At 40.4% G+C, this 19982-nt stretch overlaps 1 protein-coding gene across 1 annotated transcript in view; it reads left to right on the plus strand.

Moving 5' to 3' along the window:
* The window catches only part of cntln (centlein, centrosomal protein), a 391318-nt gene extending 374994 nt beyond the window's left edge, over positions 1 to 16324 (plus strand). Inside the window, exon 27 of the mRNA XM_041185504.1 lies at positions 15632 to 16324. Coding sequence (XP_041041438.1) covers positions 15632 to 15733 — 102 coding nt within the window. The 3' untranslated portion in view covers positions 15734 to 16324. The remainder of the gene's footprint in view (positions 1 to 15631) is intronic.
* The last annotated feature ends 3658 nt before the right edge of the window (positions 16325 to 19982 follow it).

The raw sequence follows: 19982 nt of genomic DNA on the forward strand, positions 1-19982 counted from the left end.
CATGTATAATTAAGCATGTTATCACTGGTAGCTGGTCAGAATACTGCATCAATCATGACCATATCTAGCACTAAAACTGACATTAATTGAAGCTTCTCAGCTGTTTGCCTCAAATCTTCTGTTGGTTGATTTGCAGCTTGACATAAGGAACCAACAAAATTTCCAATGTTAGATTCATAGGTATGCTGTTAATTTATATCAAAGAATGTTAACTGCTGTAAAATAGTAAAGTATAAGTTTCCTGGTTTATTTTCTTTACACACCTGGCTTGTTATGTTAAATACTAAATACCATCTCACTGATTTATACAGAAAAGGAGAGATTAGAACCACTTGCTTCTCATTTCAGTTTTGTCCTTTAGAAGATCCAGAGCCGCTGATGCTTTCCTCTGGAAATTGATCACAAACAGGAGATCAATAAACATCAGATCATTTTGTGCTACAATGACTTGAAGCACTAGCTAGCTGAAAGAATGAGGGGAAAACAACAGTATGACTTGTGGGTGTGGGAATTCTGTTTAAGGAAATCAAATAAAGTATCTAAAATAAGTGTAAGCTTGGTTATGGTGAAGAAAATAAAACTGTCCAGAATTTTACCGAAGTCACTGCCATGGAGGAACTGACATCAGAGCTAAATGTAGCATGGGAAAGAACCATAAATAAGAGCAAATATATAATTCCATGTAACGTGATGAATACCTCACAAGATTATTTTGTGCTTATTGGGATCATTCATGGCCAATATTCATCCCTTAACTTTCATCACCAAAACATGACCTAGTCACAATCACATTGCTGTTTGTTGGAGCTTGCTGTGTGCAAATTGGCTGCCTCATTTTCCCACAATACAACAGTGACTACACTTCAAAAGAACTGAATTGGCTGTGAAGTTCCTTTGAGGCATCCTGAGGAAATGAATATAATATATGAACACAAGTTATTTCTTTTATATATTATTGAAGGTGACATTAATCTGCTTTTAATTCATACTTGGCAAATTTAGCTGCCTTGTCATCTAATCCACAATGTTGTCTTTACAAGCGGGTAGTTTTGTCTCAAACTCCCTGTTTTCGTGATCTATTTTTTAAATAACCAAAATAATATTAGTAATAAAATCAATTGTGTCATTATGGTAAAATGCTTCAGATGAAAGAAGAGGGGAAATATTCATATTTCTTACAACTATTCGGAAAATTTTGTAATTGTAGTTCCTAAAATATTTTCATGATTATTGCTATCACATATGACCAGCAAGATTTGAACCTAGACTTCTGACAGAGTATTCCTCTGAAATGTTACTCAGTCCTTGTTCTTTTCAAATGCTGAGAGACTTCTTCCATACTCTCAGCATTTTCTTTTTCAGTTCATTCATTTTTGTGCTGACTTTCTAGTCTAAGCCTTAGATTACTAAATGATTGTTATAGCATTTAAAATGAAAATATTCTGTGGATTTATGCTGTTTACCATTCTTGTTGTTCTTGTTGCTGATAAATGCCAATAATCGTTAAAGGTTGACATTGCTGATCGGTTTGCAGTAAAACTGTAGCATGTGATTTCACAGCTCGTTATTTCAGGATTTATTTTACATGTTGATAATCGGGAAATGTTGTAGGACTTTGATACATACATATACAAAGACCAATACAAATACAGAGAAAAGTTCATATACTAGTATTAGTTTAAAATAAGTATCTCTATTACATGCTGCTCTATCAAAGGGCTTTAGAAATATTCAGAATATATTGAAAATGTATAGTTGGAATTCTTCAACTTGTAGCTTCTTCCAATGAATGTCTTTCAACAGCATTATATAGCTGTTCTTAGCATTCACTGAATTAGCAAGAACCTTCCAAGTTTTTTGGCTTTATTTAAGTACTTAAATGCTATCTAGCCCTTCAGCGGTTAAAGATCATGTCCCTTTGGTATTTGATACTATGTGATGGCTAGCTTAAGATATGCAGTATATTTTAAGAGAGTTGATTTTGTTTACACATTGCTTTTACCGCTGTAGTAGGAGTAAGTGTATTAAATTATTCCGTGTAAGAAAATTTCATCTATGCTATTTATTTATTTTTTACAAGGAGCTAAGTTCAGTGAATGGAGGTCAGACAACAAGAAATGTGAAACAAAGGCTTAACTTGGTGGCTCGAGGGTCTTGTAAGAGCTTAAAATCGTTAGATGAGAAATTCCATCAGTCACTATTGGACCAAAGATTATCCTTTTTTATTTAAAAAATCAGTGATGCCTCTGTTTTTAAATATTGATATTTCTTTAAGACAGAGATCAGTAGAAGTGTATTATGTACCTGGCTTTATTATGTTTTTTTCTATAAATGTGGTCCCAATATTTAACTGGAATTTATAAATTAATTAGTCAGAAATATTAAAGTACTAAATTCTTTTGGACATTTTTACAGGAACATTTTGTTCGGAATGGAAAATCTTGAAAATCATTTTGTTGCTTTTTAAAATTAAACATAATTTATCGATTAAGAAACTTTCACTTGGGATTTTGGAATGAATTTGGAAAACTAATACATTCTTTTGAAAGCAGTGTGAAATCCCCTTGTGACATTGCAAGGGTTTAGAAAGGGACAGGTTTTTTCTATGTGTCATGTGCATATCCCAATTATGATTAATTAGGTTGATTTTTTTAAGCTGGCACTATTTTAAAAACGCATTAAGTAAACCCTGGGAATCCTATCAGCCATTATGGTGCATTGCACAAATAATTATAACCTATTAGCTATATCAGGAGCTTTAAATGTGCTTGTAACTTTTTGCTAAACTATATATTGAAGATTGTGTTAATTTATCCTTTGTTCAAAATATATTCCTGTGATTAAATTATTTAATTGGAATATAGATAAAGCTGTACTAATCAAGCTTCAGAATATTTCAGCACTGCACTATTCAGAATTCAAAAATATCTGTTGCAGTCATTATATAGAACTCACCAGACATTGGCATTAAGCCAAATGAAGTAATCCGTGCCCGCGTGCAGCAAGACCTGGACAACATTCAGGCTTGAGTTGCTAAGAGGCAACTAGCATTTGTGCCACATAAGTACCAAGCAATAACCGTCTCCAACGAGAGAGAATCTAACCATCTCCCTAACCATCAATACCCTGGGGGGGTTACCATTGATCAGAAACTTAACTGGACCAGCCACATAAATGCTGTGGCTAATGATCAGGTTAGAGGCTAGGGGCCAGGATTTGGCAGAGCCAGAAAGACTCCACAGACCTTTAAAGATGGCGGATGAGATCCGGCTTCAGCAGTCCCGCTCCCATTTCCAACAGATCCCATTTTTGCCAGTAGTGTAAAGGGATCACGGTATGATTCACACGGAGGGAAACCTGAACTCAGCTGGGTCATTTGAACTGTGTTCAGTTCAAACAGGCCCAATTTTGGCTGTTGCGAGGGCCTTAACCTGCATTGTGGGAGTCACGAATTGATGGAGTACCTGTAAACGCTATAGAAAGGCAGATAGGATCTGTTTAACTGTCATGATCTGGAGTTTTTTTTAATTCCCCCGCTCTTTAAACTGTGAAAAAAACTATCAGCTATCAGTGATTGTTTAAAAAAACTCTGCTGGACTGTTTTGATTGATCATCTGTTCGAGCAGTTTCAATAGAGTTACTTATTGACATTTCTCTAAGGGTTATTAAGAATGCTTGGCTGAGTTTCAAAAGTAACAATGATCTCATTAGGAGTTTCTCCATTCATGTTTGAATGACAGCTTAAAGAGCCTAGTAAAAGATGAGGGACATGAACAGAAGTTTGTTTTGGCCCCTGATGCCTTCCCATGGTGATTACTAGATGAGTTGGCTTCAGTGGGGGTAGGGTAGGGGGCTGTGAGGGATGAGGGCTAGAGGGCCTAAATTGTTCTCAAACAACTATGACCAATCCCCAAAGAACCAAGGTGGGCCTTCGAACCAACCTGTCTTGGCACTCACCTACCTCCATGTCCTCCTAGCATCTGCTTCTGGGGTCAGTGGGCCCACCTTCATTCTGCACCTATCCTCCGGGGTGAAAATTGCATGTTTCAGGGTACTTTTTACCGAGGCAGGTCTGCAAGTCAGGAAATTTCCCACTCAAACTACTCACCTTGGTAACCAAAATCCAGCTCTAGGAATTCCGCAGCATGTAACTCACCTCCTGATTCCCCAAAGCCTTTCTGCCATCTACAAGGCACAATTCAGGAGTGAACTTGAATACTCTCCACTTGCCTGGATGCATGCGGCTCCAACAAAACTCAAGAAACTTGACATCATCAGGACAAAGCAACTCGTTTGATTGACACCCCATTCACCACCTTCAACAATCACTCCCTCCACCGCCGACACACGTTGGGAGCAGTGTGCACAAATATATAAGATGCACTGCAACAACTCAGCAAGGCTTCTTCAACAGCACCTTCCAAACCCGCAAACTCCACCACCTAGAAGGACAAGGGCAAGTTCCCCTCCAAATGACACACCATCCTGACTTGGAAATATATCGCTGCTCCTTCACTGTCGCTGGGTCAAAATCATAGAACTCCCTCCCTAATAGCACCGTGGGTTTACTTAAACCACATGGACTGCAGCAGTTCAAGAAGGCAGCTCACCAACATCTTCTCAAGAGAAATTTAGGGATGGGCATTAAATGCTGACCTTGCCAGCATTGCCCCATCCTGTGAATTAAGTTAAAAAGGTACTTATTTGTTTCATTTTTGTGCAAGTTCTAGAAAATTGTCTTTCCCAGTCTAATATTACTTTTTTTTTGGATTAATCTTCTGCCAGTCATATGTCATGAATTTACTTCTAATAATATGACGGAGCATGAGATAGATACTATCCAACAATAGCCTTTTAATATTACTGTATTTTGATAAAGTGAAGCCATCCATTACAGACCATTTTCAAACCAACCAGTTTGAGTTGGAGGATAGAAAATGAAATTTAGAGTAAGCATTCTTAGCTTTACATAAATTATGCAATTTATGTTGATTGGCTGACATCAAGGAATTGCAACTTCACAGAATTTGCTGTTTCAGCTGTCAGTATATCAGAATAATACCCACTGTTTAACCTCATAGCAGCTTCACCCTGTTTAACTTTTCCTGAAAACTACACTAAAATATATTACCCTGGTAATCGCATTATCCTCAGTGAATAAAGTCTAAGCTAGCCATTTGAAACAATCAGACCCATTAGAGCAAATTATTTACTGTTCTTGTTTTAAGAAAATAACAGGCAGAATATTACGCTCGTCGCGATGTCATCGGGCATGCGTACCGACATCATCGCGCAGTCCCGCAAAATTTCGTTCGGCAGGCGTACGCCAGAGTTGGCTGCACACCTCCAATAACTAAAAGGCTTATTAAAGCCATTAACAATTAAATTCAAAGTTACGCTGCCCGGCCAACTTAATGGTTATCAGGAAGGCGAAAAGGTCAAGCAGCCTTTACATTTTTAAAAAACCTCATCCACAAACTGGATGAGGTTTCCTAAAGCAAATAAACATTAAATAAAAACTTTATTTTGAATTAAAAACATGTCCCAGCTCTTGGGACATGTTTTATTAAATTTTTATTCTCTTCATTTTTTTTTACACAGCTCCGTGCCTCAGGGAGATTGAAGTGCTCTTTCTTGTGCATGTGCAAACTGCTCTCTAGGCCTGGCTCTCCCTCCTACCCCGCCCGCACAGGTAGCGCTTAACGCTGCCGTTCGCGATCCATGCAGCGTGAAATCGCGGAGCGGAGCCAATCACAGTCGGCTTTCCACCTGCCCCTGCCAAGGGCAGAATCCTGCCCACCATTCTAGCAGTGCAGTGTCTTGATGATGGGAGACGATAGTTATCCAGGGTGCAGACTTGATGTTATAATGGGCTTGTGATTTCATCTTACCTGCGGGGCAGAAGTTTGTCCATGTCAGGCGGGGGCAGTCAGGAAGCCGACCGCTGCCCTCGATCGGGGCAGGACCTTGGTTTCATGCTGGTCATGCTGCCAATTAAGGCCCGTCCAGCATGAAACACGTTGCAGTGCTGCCTATATGGAGGGTGGGGAGGGCCAGTGTAGGGAGGGCAAGCAGGAAACCTCGCGCGGGTGCGCGCTGGAAAATCTCCCCGAGGTACAGAGCTGCCCCAGAGAGATGAAGAGTTCTGAAAAACAAAAATAAAAGAACTTTTATATGTTAAAAAACATGTCCCCTGAGTAGGGACATGTTATGAATGAGATGTAAAATTTTTTATTTTATTTTTATTTGCTGTTGAAAATCTCATCCTACCCATGGACGAGGCTTCCTAAAAGGTGCAACCTTTTCGCCTGCCCGCCAACCGTAAGGTTGGACGGACAGCTAAAAACTTAAATTAATTAATACTTTAGTGGTCTTAATAGACCTTCTAATTGGCAGCGAACACACTGCCGATTCCCGCGCGCACCCACCAACTGAACTATCGCGTGACTGTGCCTTGACATCAGGACACTCGCCTGATGTTATCTCACGTCATTTCACGCTTGAGCGGGTTGGGGCCTGCCTGCCTGTCAAGGTGAAAATTCTGCCCGTGGTTTTTTTTTAAGTTAAATTATCCAGCTGGATAAATATAGCTTCCAAAAGCGATCCAAAGATGTCTCCACTGTTTACAATGTTTGCATGAGAAAGTGACAAAGTGACCTCACAAAGCAGCTTCATCTGATTTTTCAGGATATCCTAAAGCAACTCAAATGGTCTTTCTAAATTCACTTTCCTTTTAAGTTGAATGCTATTGCAAGAGTTTAAAAATAAAATATTATCACCAATGGACATGGCATGTGATGAATGTTTCTATTGTGTCCCTTCTGACTCAGCTGGTTGTTGTCATTTGTGGTTCTTCATCAAATGAGTTCAACATATTGTGTGTTTTAGGAGTTGAGCAATTCAGCTTTTAGCTTTGCCTCCTAACAAGAGACAAGATCAGAAAAGGAGCTTCTTTAAACACTGTGGGTAGTGCAAGCACACTGCAGAGTAAATATTCAGAATGGCAAAGAGCAGGAGACTGAGTAAATATTCTTTAACCTTCCAGTGAAAGTGGCATCTACCCCGAACTGAAACATCAGTGTTATATTCCTTCTCATAAAGTCACACGCATAGCTTAGCGATGCCATACAGCCAAATGTGCATTTGACCAAATCACTCTGTCTTTGTGGAAGAAAATGTTAACAGTAAAATTAAAATTTCTCAGCACCAGTAGAATATAAATAAACTCAGTGGGCATTGTGACACTGCCTTTTGTTCCATGCCAGTCAAGGGAGGAGCTCAAGATGAAAATCTATTTCCTTTAGACCCAGTTAAAAATCGAAACTTTACAGCACAGGAGGAGGCTATTTGGTCCATCATATCTGTGACAACTGAAAACCACTTTCCAGCCTTAACCCCCTTTCCAACTCTCGGTCTGTGGCCCTATAGATCAGAGCACCTCAAGTGCATATCCAAGTTTTTTTTAAATGTGATAAGGGTTTCTGCCTATACCTCCCTTCCAGGCAGTGAATTCCAAAGTCTAGAACCTTCTCCTTGTAGAATACTTTAACTGAGACCCCAATATTTATTTGTTTGGAGAACAGCATAGTGCAAAATATTGTTACCAAAAAAACTATAAAATTGGTGCCACGAGCAATCAAAAAGATGATAAAGGATAACGTTATGTGAAGCACTATGTAAATAACTCACCTTCCTCTCCCATCATTGACATCTTAATACCAGCCCACCCCTAGTGAGCAGTGAGTATGACCCTGACTCCAGCCACCCATCAGTGGGTATGACATTGGTTCCCCCCTCCCCCACCCAGTGGGTGTGACACTGGTTCACCACCCCCCTCCCCCAAATTAGTGGGTGTGACACTGGCCCCTCTCTGACCCAGTGGGTGAGACACTGGTTTCCCTCCACCCAGTGGGTGTGACACTGAGTCATAGAGATCTACAGCACAGAAAAAGGCCCTTTGGCTCATCGAGTCTGCGCCAGTCAAACAAGTGCCTAACTATTCTAATCCCATTTTCCAGCACCAGGCCCATAGACTTTTATGCCATGGCATCACAAGTGCACATCCAAATACTTCTTAAATGTTATGAGGGTTTCTGCTTTGACCACCCTTTCAGACAGTGAGCTCCAGTTTCCCACCATCCTCTGGGTGAAAAAATTCTTCCTCACATCCCCTCTAAACCTCCTGCCCCTTACCTTAAATCTATGCCCCCTGGTTATTGATCCCTCCACCAAGAGGAAAAGTTCCTCCCTCTCTACCCTTTCTGTGCCCCTCATAATTTTATACACCTCAATCATGTCGCCCCTCAATCTCCTCTGCTCCAGGGAAAATAATCCCAGTCTATCTGATCTCTCCTCGTAACTAAAACTCTCCAGCCCAGGCAACATCCTGGTAAATCTCCTCTGCACTCTCTCTAATGCAATCACATACAATGCAGATTCCAGAACTGCACACAATACTCTAGCTGTGGCCTAACCAGCATTTTATACAGTTCCAGCATAACCTCCCTGCTCTTATATTCTGTGCCACGGCTAATAAAGGCAAGTATCCCAAATGTCTTCTTAACCACCTTATCTACCTGTCCCGCTACATTAAGGGACCGGTGGACATGCACACCAAGGTCCCTCTGATCCTCGGTACTTCCCAGGGTCCTATCATTCATCATGTATTCCCATGCCTTGTTTGTCCTGCCCAAGTGTATCACCTCACACTTATCTGGATGAAATACCATTTGCCACTGATCAGCCCATCTGACCATCCTGTCTATATCCTCCTGTAATCCAAGGCTATCCTCCTCACTATTTACTACCCCACCAATTTTTGTGTCATCCGCAAACTTACTGATCAACCCTCCTACATTCAAGTCTAAATCATTTATATATACCATAAACAGCAAGGGACCCAACACCGATCCCTGTGGAACCCCACTGGACAAAGGCATCCAGTCACAAAAACACCGCTCAACCATCACCCTCTGCTTCCTGCCACTCGGCCAATTCTGGATCCAATTTGCCAAATTGCCTTGGATCCCATGGGCTCTTACCTTCATTATCAGTCTCCCATGCAGGGCCTTATCAAAAGCCTTGTTGAAGTCCAAGTAGACTACGTCAAATGCTTCTCTCTCATCTACACACCAAGTCACCTCTTCGAAAAATTCAATCAAATTGGTCAGACATGACCTTCCCTTAACAAAACCATGCTGACTGTCCTTGATTAATCCCTGCCTCTCCAAGTGTAGATTAATTCTGTCCCTCAGAATTGCTTCCAATAATTTTCCCACCACTGAGGTTGGACTGACTGGCCTGTAGTTCCCTGGTTTATCCCTTCCTCCTTTCTTGAATAACATTGGCTGTCCTCCAGTCCTGTGGCCAGAGAGGTATTGAAAATTATTGCCCTGCTATCTCCTCCCTTGCCTCACTCAACAACCTGGGATACATTTCATCCAGGTCTGGAGATTTATCTACATTTAAGCTGCCAGACCCCTTAGAACCTCTTCCCTTTCTATGCCTATTTCTTTAATTATATAACAGTCCTGTTGCCTGATTTCCATACCCACGTCGTCCTTCTCGCTTGTGAACACCGACACAAAGTATTCATTTAGAACCCTACCTACGTCTTCCGGCTCCACACACAAATTACCACTATGCTCCTTAATGGTCCCTACTCTTTCCCTAGTTACCCTCTTACTCTTAATGTACTTGTAAAATAACTGGATTTTCCTTTATTTTACCTGCCAAAGTTTTTTCATGCCCTCTTTTTGCTCTCCTAATTTCCTTTTTAAGTTCCCCCCTACACATTCTATACTCCTCTATACTGCTCTCCCCCTCACCCAGTGGGCGTGAGACTGGTTCCCCCAACCCCTACCCAGTGGACGTGACACTGGTTCCCCCAACCCCCGCCCAGTGGGTGTGACACTGGTTCCCCTAAACCCCACCCAGTGGGTGTGACCCTGCCTTCCTCCTCTTGCTTCCGTCCCATCTTCCTTTCCCCACCCCCTTCTCTATGCATCTCCCCATTACCCTCTCCCTCCCTCACTCCTGTTTCACTTCCCTCCTTGTGAATTTGCAGAGAGGTCACTTTAAGGAAAGTGCTCTTGGATAATTCATCAGTCCCATCTATCAGGATCTCGGTGCCTTTTCTACTCTGGACACATACAACATGTTTCAGGTACACTATTGGCAACTACACAGCAATTAAATCTTGTCAAATAATGCCAGGTGATCATAGAGAGAATATGTTGGAATGATGCAAAAAGGCTCCTTGTGAATTTACTGCATTTTCACATTTCGGCCAGTGCACACTGCACCCCACCCCTTTTGCACATGAACACACGTACACTGCAATCACACACAAACACACACATACTGCAATCACATAAACACACACACTGCAATCACACACAAACATACACACACTGCAATCACACACAAACACACACACTGCAATCACACGCAAGCACACACACACACACTGCAATCACACACAAACACACACACACACTGCATTCACACACACATAAACACACACACACTGCAATCACACACAAACACACACACACACTGCAATCATACACACACAAACACACACACTGCAATCTCATACAAACACACGCACACTACAATCTCACACACAAACACACACACTGCAATCACACACAAACACACACACTGCAATCACACACAAGCACACACACACTGCAATCACACACACACATGAACACACACACTGCAATCTCATACAAACACACACGCACTACAATCACACACACACTGCAATCACACACAAACACACACACTGCAATCACACAAACACACATTGCAATTACACACAAACACACACACACTGCTATCACACACAAACACACACACACACTGCAATCACGCACAAACACACACACACTGCAATCACGCACAAACACACACACACTGCAATCACACACAAACTGCAAACACACACACACTGCAATCACACACACATGCAAACACACACACACTGCAATCACACATGCAAACACACACACACTGCAATCACACACACATGCAAACACACACACACTGCAATCACACACATGCAAACACACACACTGCAATCACACATATGCAAACACACACACACTGCAATCCACTCAGATTAGAAAGGCAACTTTTTTTGAATTAAAAGCAAATCAAAGATATGTTCCTCAGGGCATTTCGCTTTCAAGCATTGCATAATTTTCATGATCAATTAAAAGAAAACCAGAATAATATGATAGCCTTCTTACAGCTGTTGTACTACTTAACCAGTCAATGATAATTGCAAACAGCGTCAAGAATATAAATATAAATAGCACAATGTGTGTGGAAAAAAATCTTGTTAACACATTATTTTCAGGAACAAAGAGCAAATTACTGTAATGTGGATGTGCCCTGGAGACAGCAGTAACATACTTTATTGATCTGGCAACTAAGGATGAATAGCACTTGAAAGATGAAGTGTTATTGCAAATCGCGTCATTAAGAAGATGATTAAACCAGAAATAGTTCAATAAGATATGTACAGTATGCCCAATAGAAAATTGACTTATTTTCATTCACTTTTTCTTAGTTATTTTTTGGGCTTCGTGACACAGACCATGTCAAGGTGGTGGTATCATTCGTCACTGTGCTGCTGCCTTTTACTAGGAACTGATGAGTGTTATTTGTGAACTGATATAGGGAGAGTGAGCAGGTATATAGCAATTGTGGTCATGTTAATGATGAGCATTGAGACTTAATGAAATTCCTTTCTCCATCTATAAGTCGTTAGCAGGAGTGGCTGTTGTGAAGGGTATTAGAAATGGAATGTAACCCCAAGACAGAATGTCACATGGAATTAGTCATATTGTCGTCGACAATGGGGAACTGCTGCTTTCTGGTGTTATTTACTTAAGACTATTGCCCTCTGGAGGTGATTTGAGAAATAAAATTTTGACTTGTTATCTGAGCTTACTGCTAATCAATTTATGTAAGTGTTTGTATTATATTTGACTTTGAACTTTATTTTTAAAATTTATGGGAAATTTTTCTTGCTTTAGTAGAGTTGAATTTTTTCTTTCTACTATGGAGTAAAATAGGGAAGGTTTTGAAGGTTGAAGGGGTGATTTAATTGGGATTTTAAAATGATGAAAAGATTCGCTAGGGAAGATGCAGAGAGGCTATTACTACTGGTGGGAGAATCCAGAACAATGTGACACAATCTTAAAATTATAGCTAGCAAATTTGGGAGTGAAATCGGGAAGCACTTTTTCATCAAACGACTGTGGAAATCTGGTATTGTCTCCTCCAGATGGCTGTGGATTCTGGGAGCAAGGTTTTTTGGATGGCAGGGTCTTCCACCCCGTCATCTGAAAAGTTGGCACCATATGCATCCTTGCTGACGCCAGCCGCCCTGCAGCCATTTAATTCTGAGGAGCATGAATTGGCTGGAGGTGGGACTTCTGTGTCACTTGGGAGAAAATTCCACCTCAGAGCTGCTGACCAGCTGATTGGCCAGCTCTGTATTCCCAGCAGCGCACTGGGAGCAAAGGCTACTGCTGGTACTACAAGCTGTCCCAGATTCTCAGTACTGGAGCTCACAGGACCTGCCAGGTGTGGAGTCTCATGGTGGAGATGGGAGGAAAGACCTGAGGAGTAAAGAGAGAGGAAGCTAAGTGTCATGATGGCAAGGGCGGGGGTGGGGGCGTGGAGTGGGGATGCAGAGCTTGGGATCTGGATAAGGGGCCAGTGATGGAGGCATCACCTCTCCTGTCCTGTCCAAGGCCTGAGTAGGATCATCTGCCAACCCTTTCCCCTGCCCCTGAACTCCCAGAAAATTGCGGCCGGACGGGAAGTATTGGCCGCTTAAGGGCACCAATTGGGTGTGGGCTAGCAGGCCTACATAGGCCTCACCTGCCTCCTGTAAAATGGTGGACACATCGGGGCTGGATGGGAGGGTGGCAGGAAAGCCACTTGGAGAATTTCACCTCCTCCTCCTGAAAACTAGCCGGTGGGGGATGATAAAATTCTGACCTGGGAGTCCATTGACATTTTCAAACTGAAATGAACATTTTTATTAGTTTTGGTATCACAGAATATGGAACAAAGATAATAAATTAGCATTGAGTTACATATCAGCCACAAGCTAATTGAATGGTGGAACAAGCTCGATGGCTTCCTGCTGCTTCCTATATTGCTATCTCATCAGAAACAAGCATCTTTTTTTTAATGTGCAGGCTCCATGTGAGTGCATTATACATCCATGTCTCTATAATTTTATTATGTCAATTGGAGATAGAAGTTAACATTTTCTGGTTATCTAGCAAGTATTGGAATCCTGGACCATATTCCATATCCTTATTGAAAACACTTTGAATCCAGTACATTGTTTGTTCATATCCTGCAGATCATGTAGTAAATGCTCATCTAAAAATTCATATCAGTCAACTTAACTTCAGTTCAGAATTGATTAGGTTTGGCATTACACTTTTCCCAATTGAATGTTCAATGAGATTACAACATTCAGGAATTGGTCTTCCTTTTCTGGACATGTGTTGTCCCACTTTCTTATTGTTTTTCTCTTCCATTACAATCTCATCAGGCCTTGGTGCTCTGCTAGTTACATTGAAGGAATTGTTCAGGAAAATCTTCGAGAAAGAGAAGATTTAAAGTTGTTGAAGCAGAATATGAAATTCTCTCTATTATTGTTGAATCAATATATTTTGAGCCACATGGTGCACAAGTTTGAATATGTTAAAATCCACACAAATGCCTTCAGTTTGTGGCTACTGTGAGTTTCAACCTGAGTGATCTGATAGGAATGGAAATTTTGAGAATTTCTATATAAGGAAATGTTTTGCTGTTTGAAAAGATGCAGCCTGTCTTTAACCACGAGATCCTTTAAATATCAGCAGATACATCACTTGAGGCAAATTTTTAAGAAGTTCTAATCTCATGCTAGAAGCAGTTCTGATTTCAGAAAAGCACTATTCATTTTTTAATTATAGAACCTCCTTCATAGTCCGCATGAAAGACACACTAGTAAACCTAAATTTAAAGTTTGGTAAAGTTGCTAATGAGGAGTAGTAGAGAATTATGAGACAACCCATTGAGCTTTAATACACTAATATACAGAACTACATTCCTAACCAATGAAATAATAATATTATGCATCTTATGCCTGTGGTCAACATTCTCTGTTATAAATTCTAATGCACACATTTATAATGAAAGTCTCCTATGTAAACGTTTCGTGCTGTAATTACACTCTCCTGCCAGTAGTGGCACTGTTGCACCTCCACTGCAGAGAAGTTCCGATGGTCCAACTAACTTAACTTCTGGGCTTCCCAAATTGTTGTGCATTTTGCAAGTTAACTTTAAATAATATAAAATAAAAGTGTTGCCAAAATTAGGAGAGAGCATCTGACTATAAAATGAGCCCTGAATTAACTCTGCATGCTTTTTTTTAAACTTACCTTTTTTTTGGGTTGCTGAAGAACCATGACTGGAGTAAACCCACCACCTGCCTTGACCAATTTAGCAAAAAGGTCCTGAAACAGGTGCTTAAACCCCTCATTTGCATATGTGAGATGCCCAATGCCTGTTTTAGACAGCTTTCAGGAACATGTGAAAAATGGTCTGGCCCAATTTCTGGCCATTGTGACTCAGGACGTTGATTCCCAAAATTGGCCTTGAGTCCATAAAACAGGATGCACACCACACTCCATGAAGGATGTCATGCCTTGTCAAAAGGAATGCTCTGAGACCCTTCCCTGAGGTAAAGAAGTTTAAAATATTAGAGCATTGTTAGAAGATATTTTATTCAACTCGAGTAAGATGACACATTGATGTAGCGAAGCATGGTCTTTTACTTTATATCATTATGCAGGGATAAGCTATAGTGACTGAATTAGGTGAATCTGATCATAACGTTTGCTTTGCATATTCACTCATTGTGAAATAAATCAATGTAGTGACTTGTATTGAGTCACAGCCTGCGAAAGTGTCAGCAGCAGACCCCAATGTGAATAATGGGGCTTCCATTCTGCAAAAGTTATTGAGGAACAGAATTCATATTTGTTCTAGCAAATTTTAACCGCTGGTAAAATTAATGTAGGATGATCTTGTGGCTATTATTTCATTTGATTAAATTTTAGTAGAATTCTTGAAAGTGTTGGAGAGTTCATGCAATTGAGACCATTTTTTAAAAAGTAATTAGATAAAGCATTTAGATAACTTGCAAAGGGATATTGTTGCAGCATTTAAAATGTACTAAAAGCTGACCATAGAAATGAAGTATGCCTCGGTGGCTAGCTACTGTCTTTAATAACTGACTCACTGCAAATATTTGGGAACTGAAATCCTTAGGGAAGTTTGTAAAAGATGACATGTTTGTATAGATTGAAGTAATTACAACCTCGGCTAAATTGGGACAGAAAATGCAATTCTGTTGGCCTGTGTTTTGTTTTTTCTAATGTTATACAGGGCATTAGCACTGTTGATGGCAGTGGTAGTACATAATGTATCCTTGCCTTGTTCTTCAGTCATTATCTGATTATTATCCTGAGACAGGCTGTTGCATTCGATTAAATTAAGCAGTTGCAAAATGTGTTGTTTCAGTGCATTCTCTTTACTTTTGCAGCTTCCTTGTGCTTCACGTTTAGTGGAAGCGGTGTTGGAAAAGATAGCAGAAAAAGAGAAACTAGCTGAAGAATATGCCTTGCTCTCAAAAGAAGTAAGCTGATACCCTTATTTCATTCCACCCTAGACTGATAGGTACAAATGGAACCAAATCCCATTGTATCATTAGAACTCACATAGGTTTTGTAACGTTCTATATTATTTCATCATGTGATTATATTAAAATAAACAGAAAAGTAATTGAAACATTTTTTATTAGACTACATATTTTTTTTATTAAAATACAGATTATACAATAACTATATAACACAATCACTTACATTCCCAAATCGCAGCTGACATTATTTATCACATTTGGCATCAACAATAAATATTCAATACTTTGAGTAATTTTCTGATGAACCTTAAAAATGTATTGTTTCATTCATTGCTGCTTGGAGTATAGCAATGAGCTGAAGAAACTAAATTGCTCAATAAATGTTTTTTTTTTAAATTGTGTGAATACTACATTTATTTATAAATCAAATTAAGGTGTGATTGACAAATATTTCATCATCAATTTTAATTTTACTTAAACTTTATATGGTGGCTTTATGTATATTTAATAATGAATGTTTAAGATTTTATTGATATAAATTATTTTGTCATTTTGCTATAAGAAAATGAATTTGGTATGCTTTGCAGTTTTTAATAAAGTTTTAAATTAATTCTTTTCAGTCTTTTATCAATTCTTCCATGGAAAAGTTTTAATTTGTTCAATTAAACTTTGTAAAAGTGCTAAAACATTTTTAACTTCAAATGCTAATTTGCACAGTTATGAAATTGTTATCTGTATTTATATTCTTCCATTAGTTAATGAGTGGGAAGGAAAGCTTCCTGGCCAAAAGCAGTTACCTGTCTGTATATTCCCCTGCAAAGGGATATTAAACAATGACATGGAAAACCTCACCACTGCCAATAAGTAAAATAGTTTCTTTCCAGGGTGCATTTTTAAAGTCCTTCCAGATAAGTTAGATTAGAAATGGCAACTTTGATGTGAACTTCCACCACTTGCACTATTAATCTTGCTGTAGGAACCCTTGAAAAAGTTATGGTCAGGCTTTTGCCCTCGGCGGGGGCGAGTGGGAGCAGCCGCAAAAGTGACTGCTGCCTGCGTTCGGGCCCCAACAGCGATTTCATGCTGGCGAGCCAGTTAAGGCCCGCCCAGCATGAAATGCATTTTGCAGCACTCAGCGCTGCCTGGGCCGGGGCAGGAGGAGGGCGAGTGTGCGCAATGGAAGCTCTGTTCCTCAGGAAGCTGAAGATTTAATAAATGAAAAATAAAAAATTTTAGAATGTTAAAAAATATGTCCCCCCGTGTGACTCTCACATGAGCAGGGACATGTTATGAATGAAATGTTAAAAATTTTTTTAAAAATGTAATTGCTGTTGGAAACCTCAACCTGCCTGTGGATGAGGTTTCCTAAAAAAATCTAAAAGCTGCTTGGCCTTTTTGCCTGCCTGTCAACCATAAGGTTGGACGGACAATGAAAAATGTAATTCAATTGGTAATTTAATGGTCTTAATAGGCCTGTTAATGGTCAGCAGGCACACTTTCGACTCCCATGCACACCTGCCGACCGACCGCAATATCGCCTGTCATTTTACACTCAGTCCGGTTGGGCGCACGCCCACCTAACGAGCGCAATATTCTGCTCTGTCTTGTTGAATAAGGTGTCTCTTTTTTTTAATGGTTTACAAACTTCATAACTGCTGCTGAACAAAATCACTTACCCTGAAAAACTATGTTTTATATTTGGGAATATCAAATTTCTCCATTCCATATAAAAATTCAATAGATTTTAAAAAGGTGAAATAATTTTTAACACAAACACAGAAAAAACTCAGCTGGCCTGACAGCATCTGTGGAGAGAGAAACAAAGTTAACGTTTTGAGTCCGTATGACCCTTCTACAGAGCAGCTCTGAAGAGTCATACGGACTTGAAACATTAACTCTGTTTCTCTCTCCACAGATGCTGTCAGACTTGCTGAATTTTTCCAGCACTTCCTGTTTTTGTTTCAGACTTCCAGCATCCGCAGTATTTTGCTTTTAAAATAATTTTTAACTTTGATATTTCAGCTTCCACCTTAATCCCATGTGTAAGGCCTAATCTATTTCATTTTCTGTAAAACTATAAAAGGAAATGTGAAACCAACTTGTTATTTTCTGATTTGTTGTCTGTGATAATGCTTCAATGTGATTGGCTGATGGCCTGCATTATGACATCACTGTTGCTGGACACCAGAAATCCCCTGCAGCTGAAGCCAGAATGAATTAACATAGAGAAAGGTGAAATCCACGCCACTGAGCTTGCTGGATCTTTGCTGACACATTACAGCGGTAAAATCCAGGCTATAGTCAGATATGAATAAGGAACTAACTAGTACCTAGGGATAACTAGTATCCAAGTAACTAGGAATGTATGGCCTACTCCTCCTAGTTTCCATGTATCAGAAATGTATAACAACAACTTGTATTAATACAGCATTTTTAACTTCTTAGAAACAATAATCAGAAAATAACAAGTCGGAGGGTCAGTACTGAGCAAGTGCTGCACTGTCAGGGGGTTAGTACCGAGGGAGTGCAGCACTGTCAGAGGGTCAGTACTGAGGGAGTGCTGCACTGTCGGGAGGGTCAGTACTGAGGGAAAGCTGCACTGTTGGGGGTCAGCAATGAGGAAGTGCTGCACCATCAGAGGGTCAGTACTGAGGGACTACTGCACTGTCGGAAGGTCAGTACTGAGGGAACGCTGCACAGTCGGAGGGTCAGTACAGTGAGAATGCTGCACTGTCGGAGGGTCAGTACTGAGGGAGTGCTGCACTGTCGGGGGTCAACAATGAGGAAGTGCTGCACCATCAGAAGGTCAGTACTGAGGGAATACTGCACTGTCGGAGGGTCAGTACTGAGGGAATGCTGCACTGTCACAGGGTCAGTATTGAGGGAGTGCTCAGGTTATTTTCGTGTACTCCTTTGAGTCAGTGGAAGCTTGATGAAGTGCCGGCACATATAGGAGGGTGAGTCATTTTCAGGCCACCTCTACCCCATTTGCACGGTGTTTCCTGTTAAAATCAGGCCCAGTGTGTTACATTTTAACTCTATATATGGAAAGGTTTTGGGTGAGTTAAAATTAGTTCATTTGAGTTTAAATGTTACATAGGATTGGTGAGGGTTTCAGGGACAGTGGAAATGTAGTGGTGCAGAGCCAGACAATGCAGCACACAAACAAATAGGCTTGGACTAGTATGAGGCATTTGAAAGTTAGGTTCGGGTCAATCCTCACTTATTGTAAGTTTGTGCCAGAGAAGGGGATCGATTCTGCAACAAGTGAGTGCTTTTCTGATGGATGATGTTACTTTCGCTGGGTCAAAATCCTGGAACTCCCTCCCTAACAGCACTGGGGGTGTGCCTACACCACATGGACTGCAGTGGTTCAAGGAGGCAGCTCATCACCACCTTCGCGAGAGAAATTAGGGATGGGTAATAAATGCTGGCCTTGCCAGCGACGCCCACATCGTGTGAATGAATTTTTTTAAAAAGACATTTTGATCATCCCAATGCTCAGTTGGAGATGTTGTGGAACGCTCGTGACTTTTCCTCAGCAGTCTGACAGCTTAAAGGTAATGGCGCAGTGAGAGGAATCGGAGAGTAAAACTGGATATCACCAACATACGTACAAAAGTTTTCTTCATCCTAAAGTTGAGGAGGCAAAGAGGATCAATGTAGAAGCTTAGTGAAATCTTGAGATAACAGCGTGAATGAGGGAACTGAAACCACTGCAGGGCTATGTTCAGGCACCCAGGAGTGGAGTAACATAATGAACAGCATTTCAGTGAAGCTGGAGAGTGAAGGGGAGACTTTGGAGGCGATTTATGTGGTCCACAGAGAATTCAAAGGGATCAAAGAAGCAAAACACACAATTACGGTCATGTTCTAAGGTAAGAATTTTGATGGCAGAGTTCCATTGAAAAATCTTTCATCTTCTTCTGTTTCTCTCTCCACAGATACTACCAGACCTGCTGAATATTTTAAGAATGTTCTGTTTGTATTTTAGTTATGGAAAGTATTGTTATTGGTATTAGCCAGGGTATATGGTGCTGTGACTAGAACAGTATCTGGATTGGAGGGTTACTCGAGAAGGACATATACCTGATAGCTGATGGTGTGTTCAAGAAATAGCTTTCCACTCACATCCCAACTCTAACCCAGTTTGGCTTTTAATATTTACTGATAATTGTTTTCAGGGCAGTTTTTCTATCTGGAAGCTGTTCATTTAGTGTAAAGGTAGCCAGCTGATTCAAAATGCTTCCTTAGT

Source organism: Carcharodon carcharias, chromosome 4 (genome assembly GCF_017639515.1).
Source record: "Carcharodon carcharias isolate sCarCar2 chromosome 4, sCarCar2.pri, whole genome shotgun sequence".
Taxonomy (NCBI): Eukaryota; Metazoa; Chordata; class Chondrichthyes; order Lamniformes; family Lamnidae; genus Carcharodon; species Carcharodon carcharias.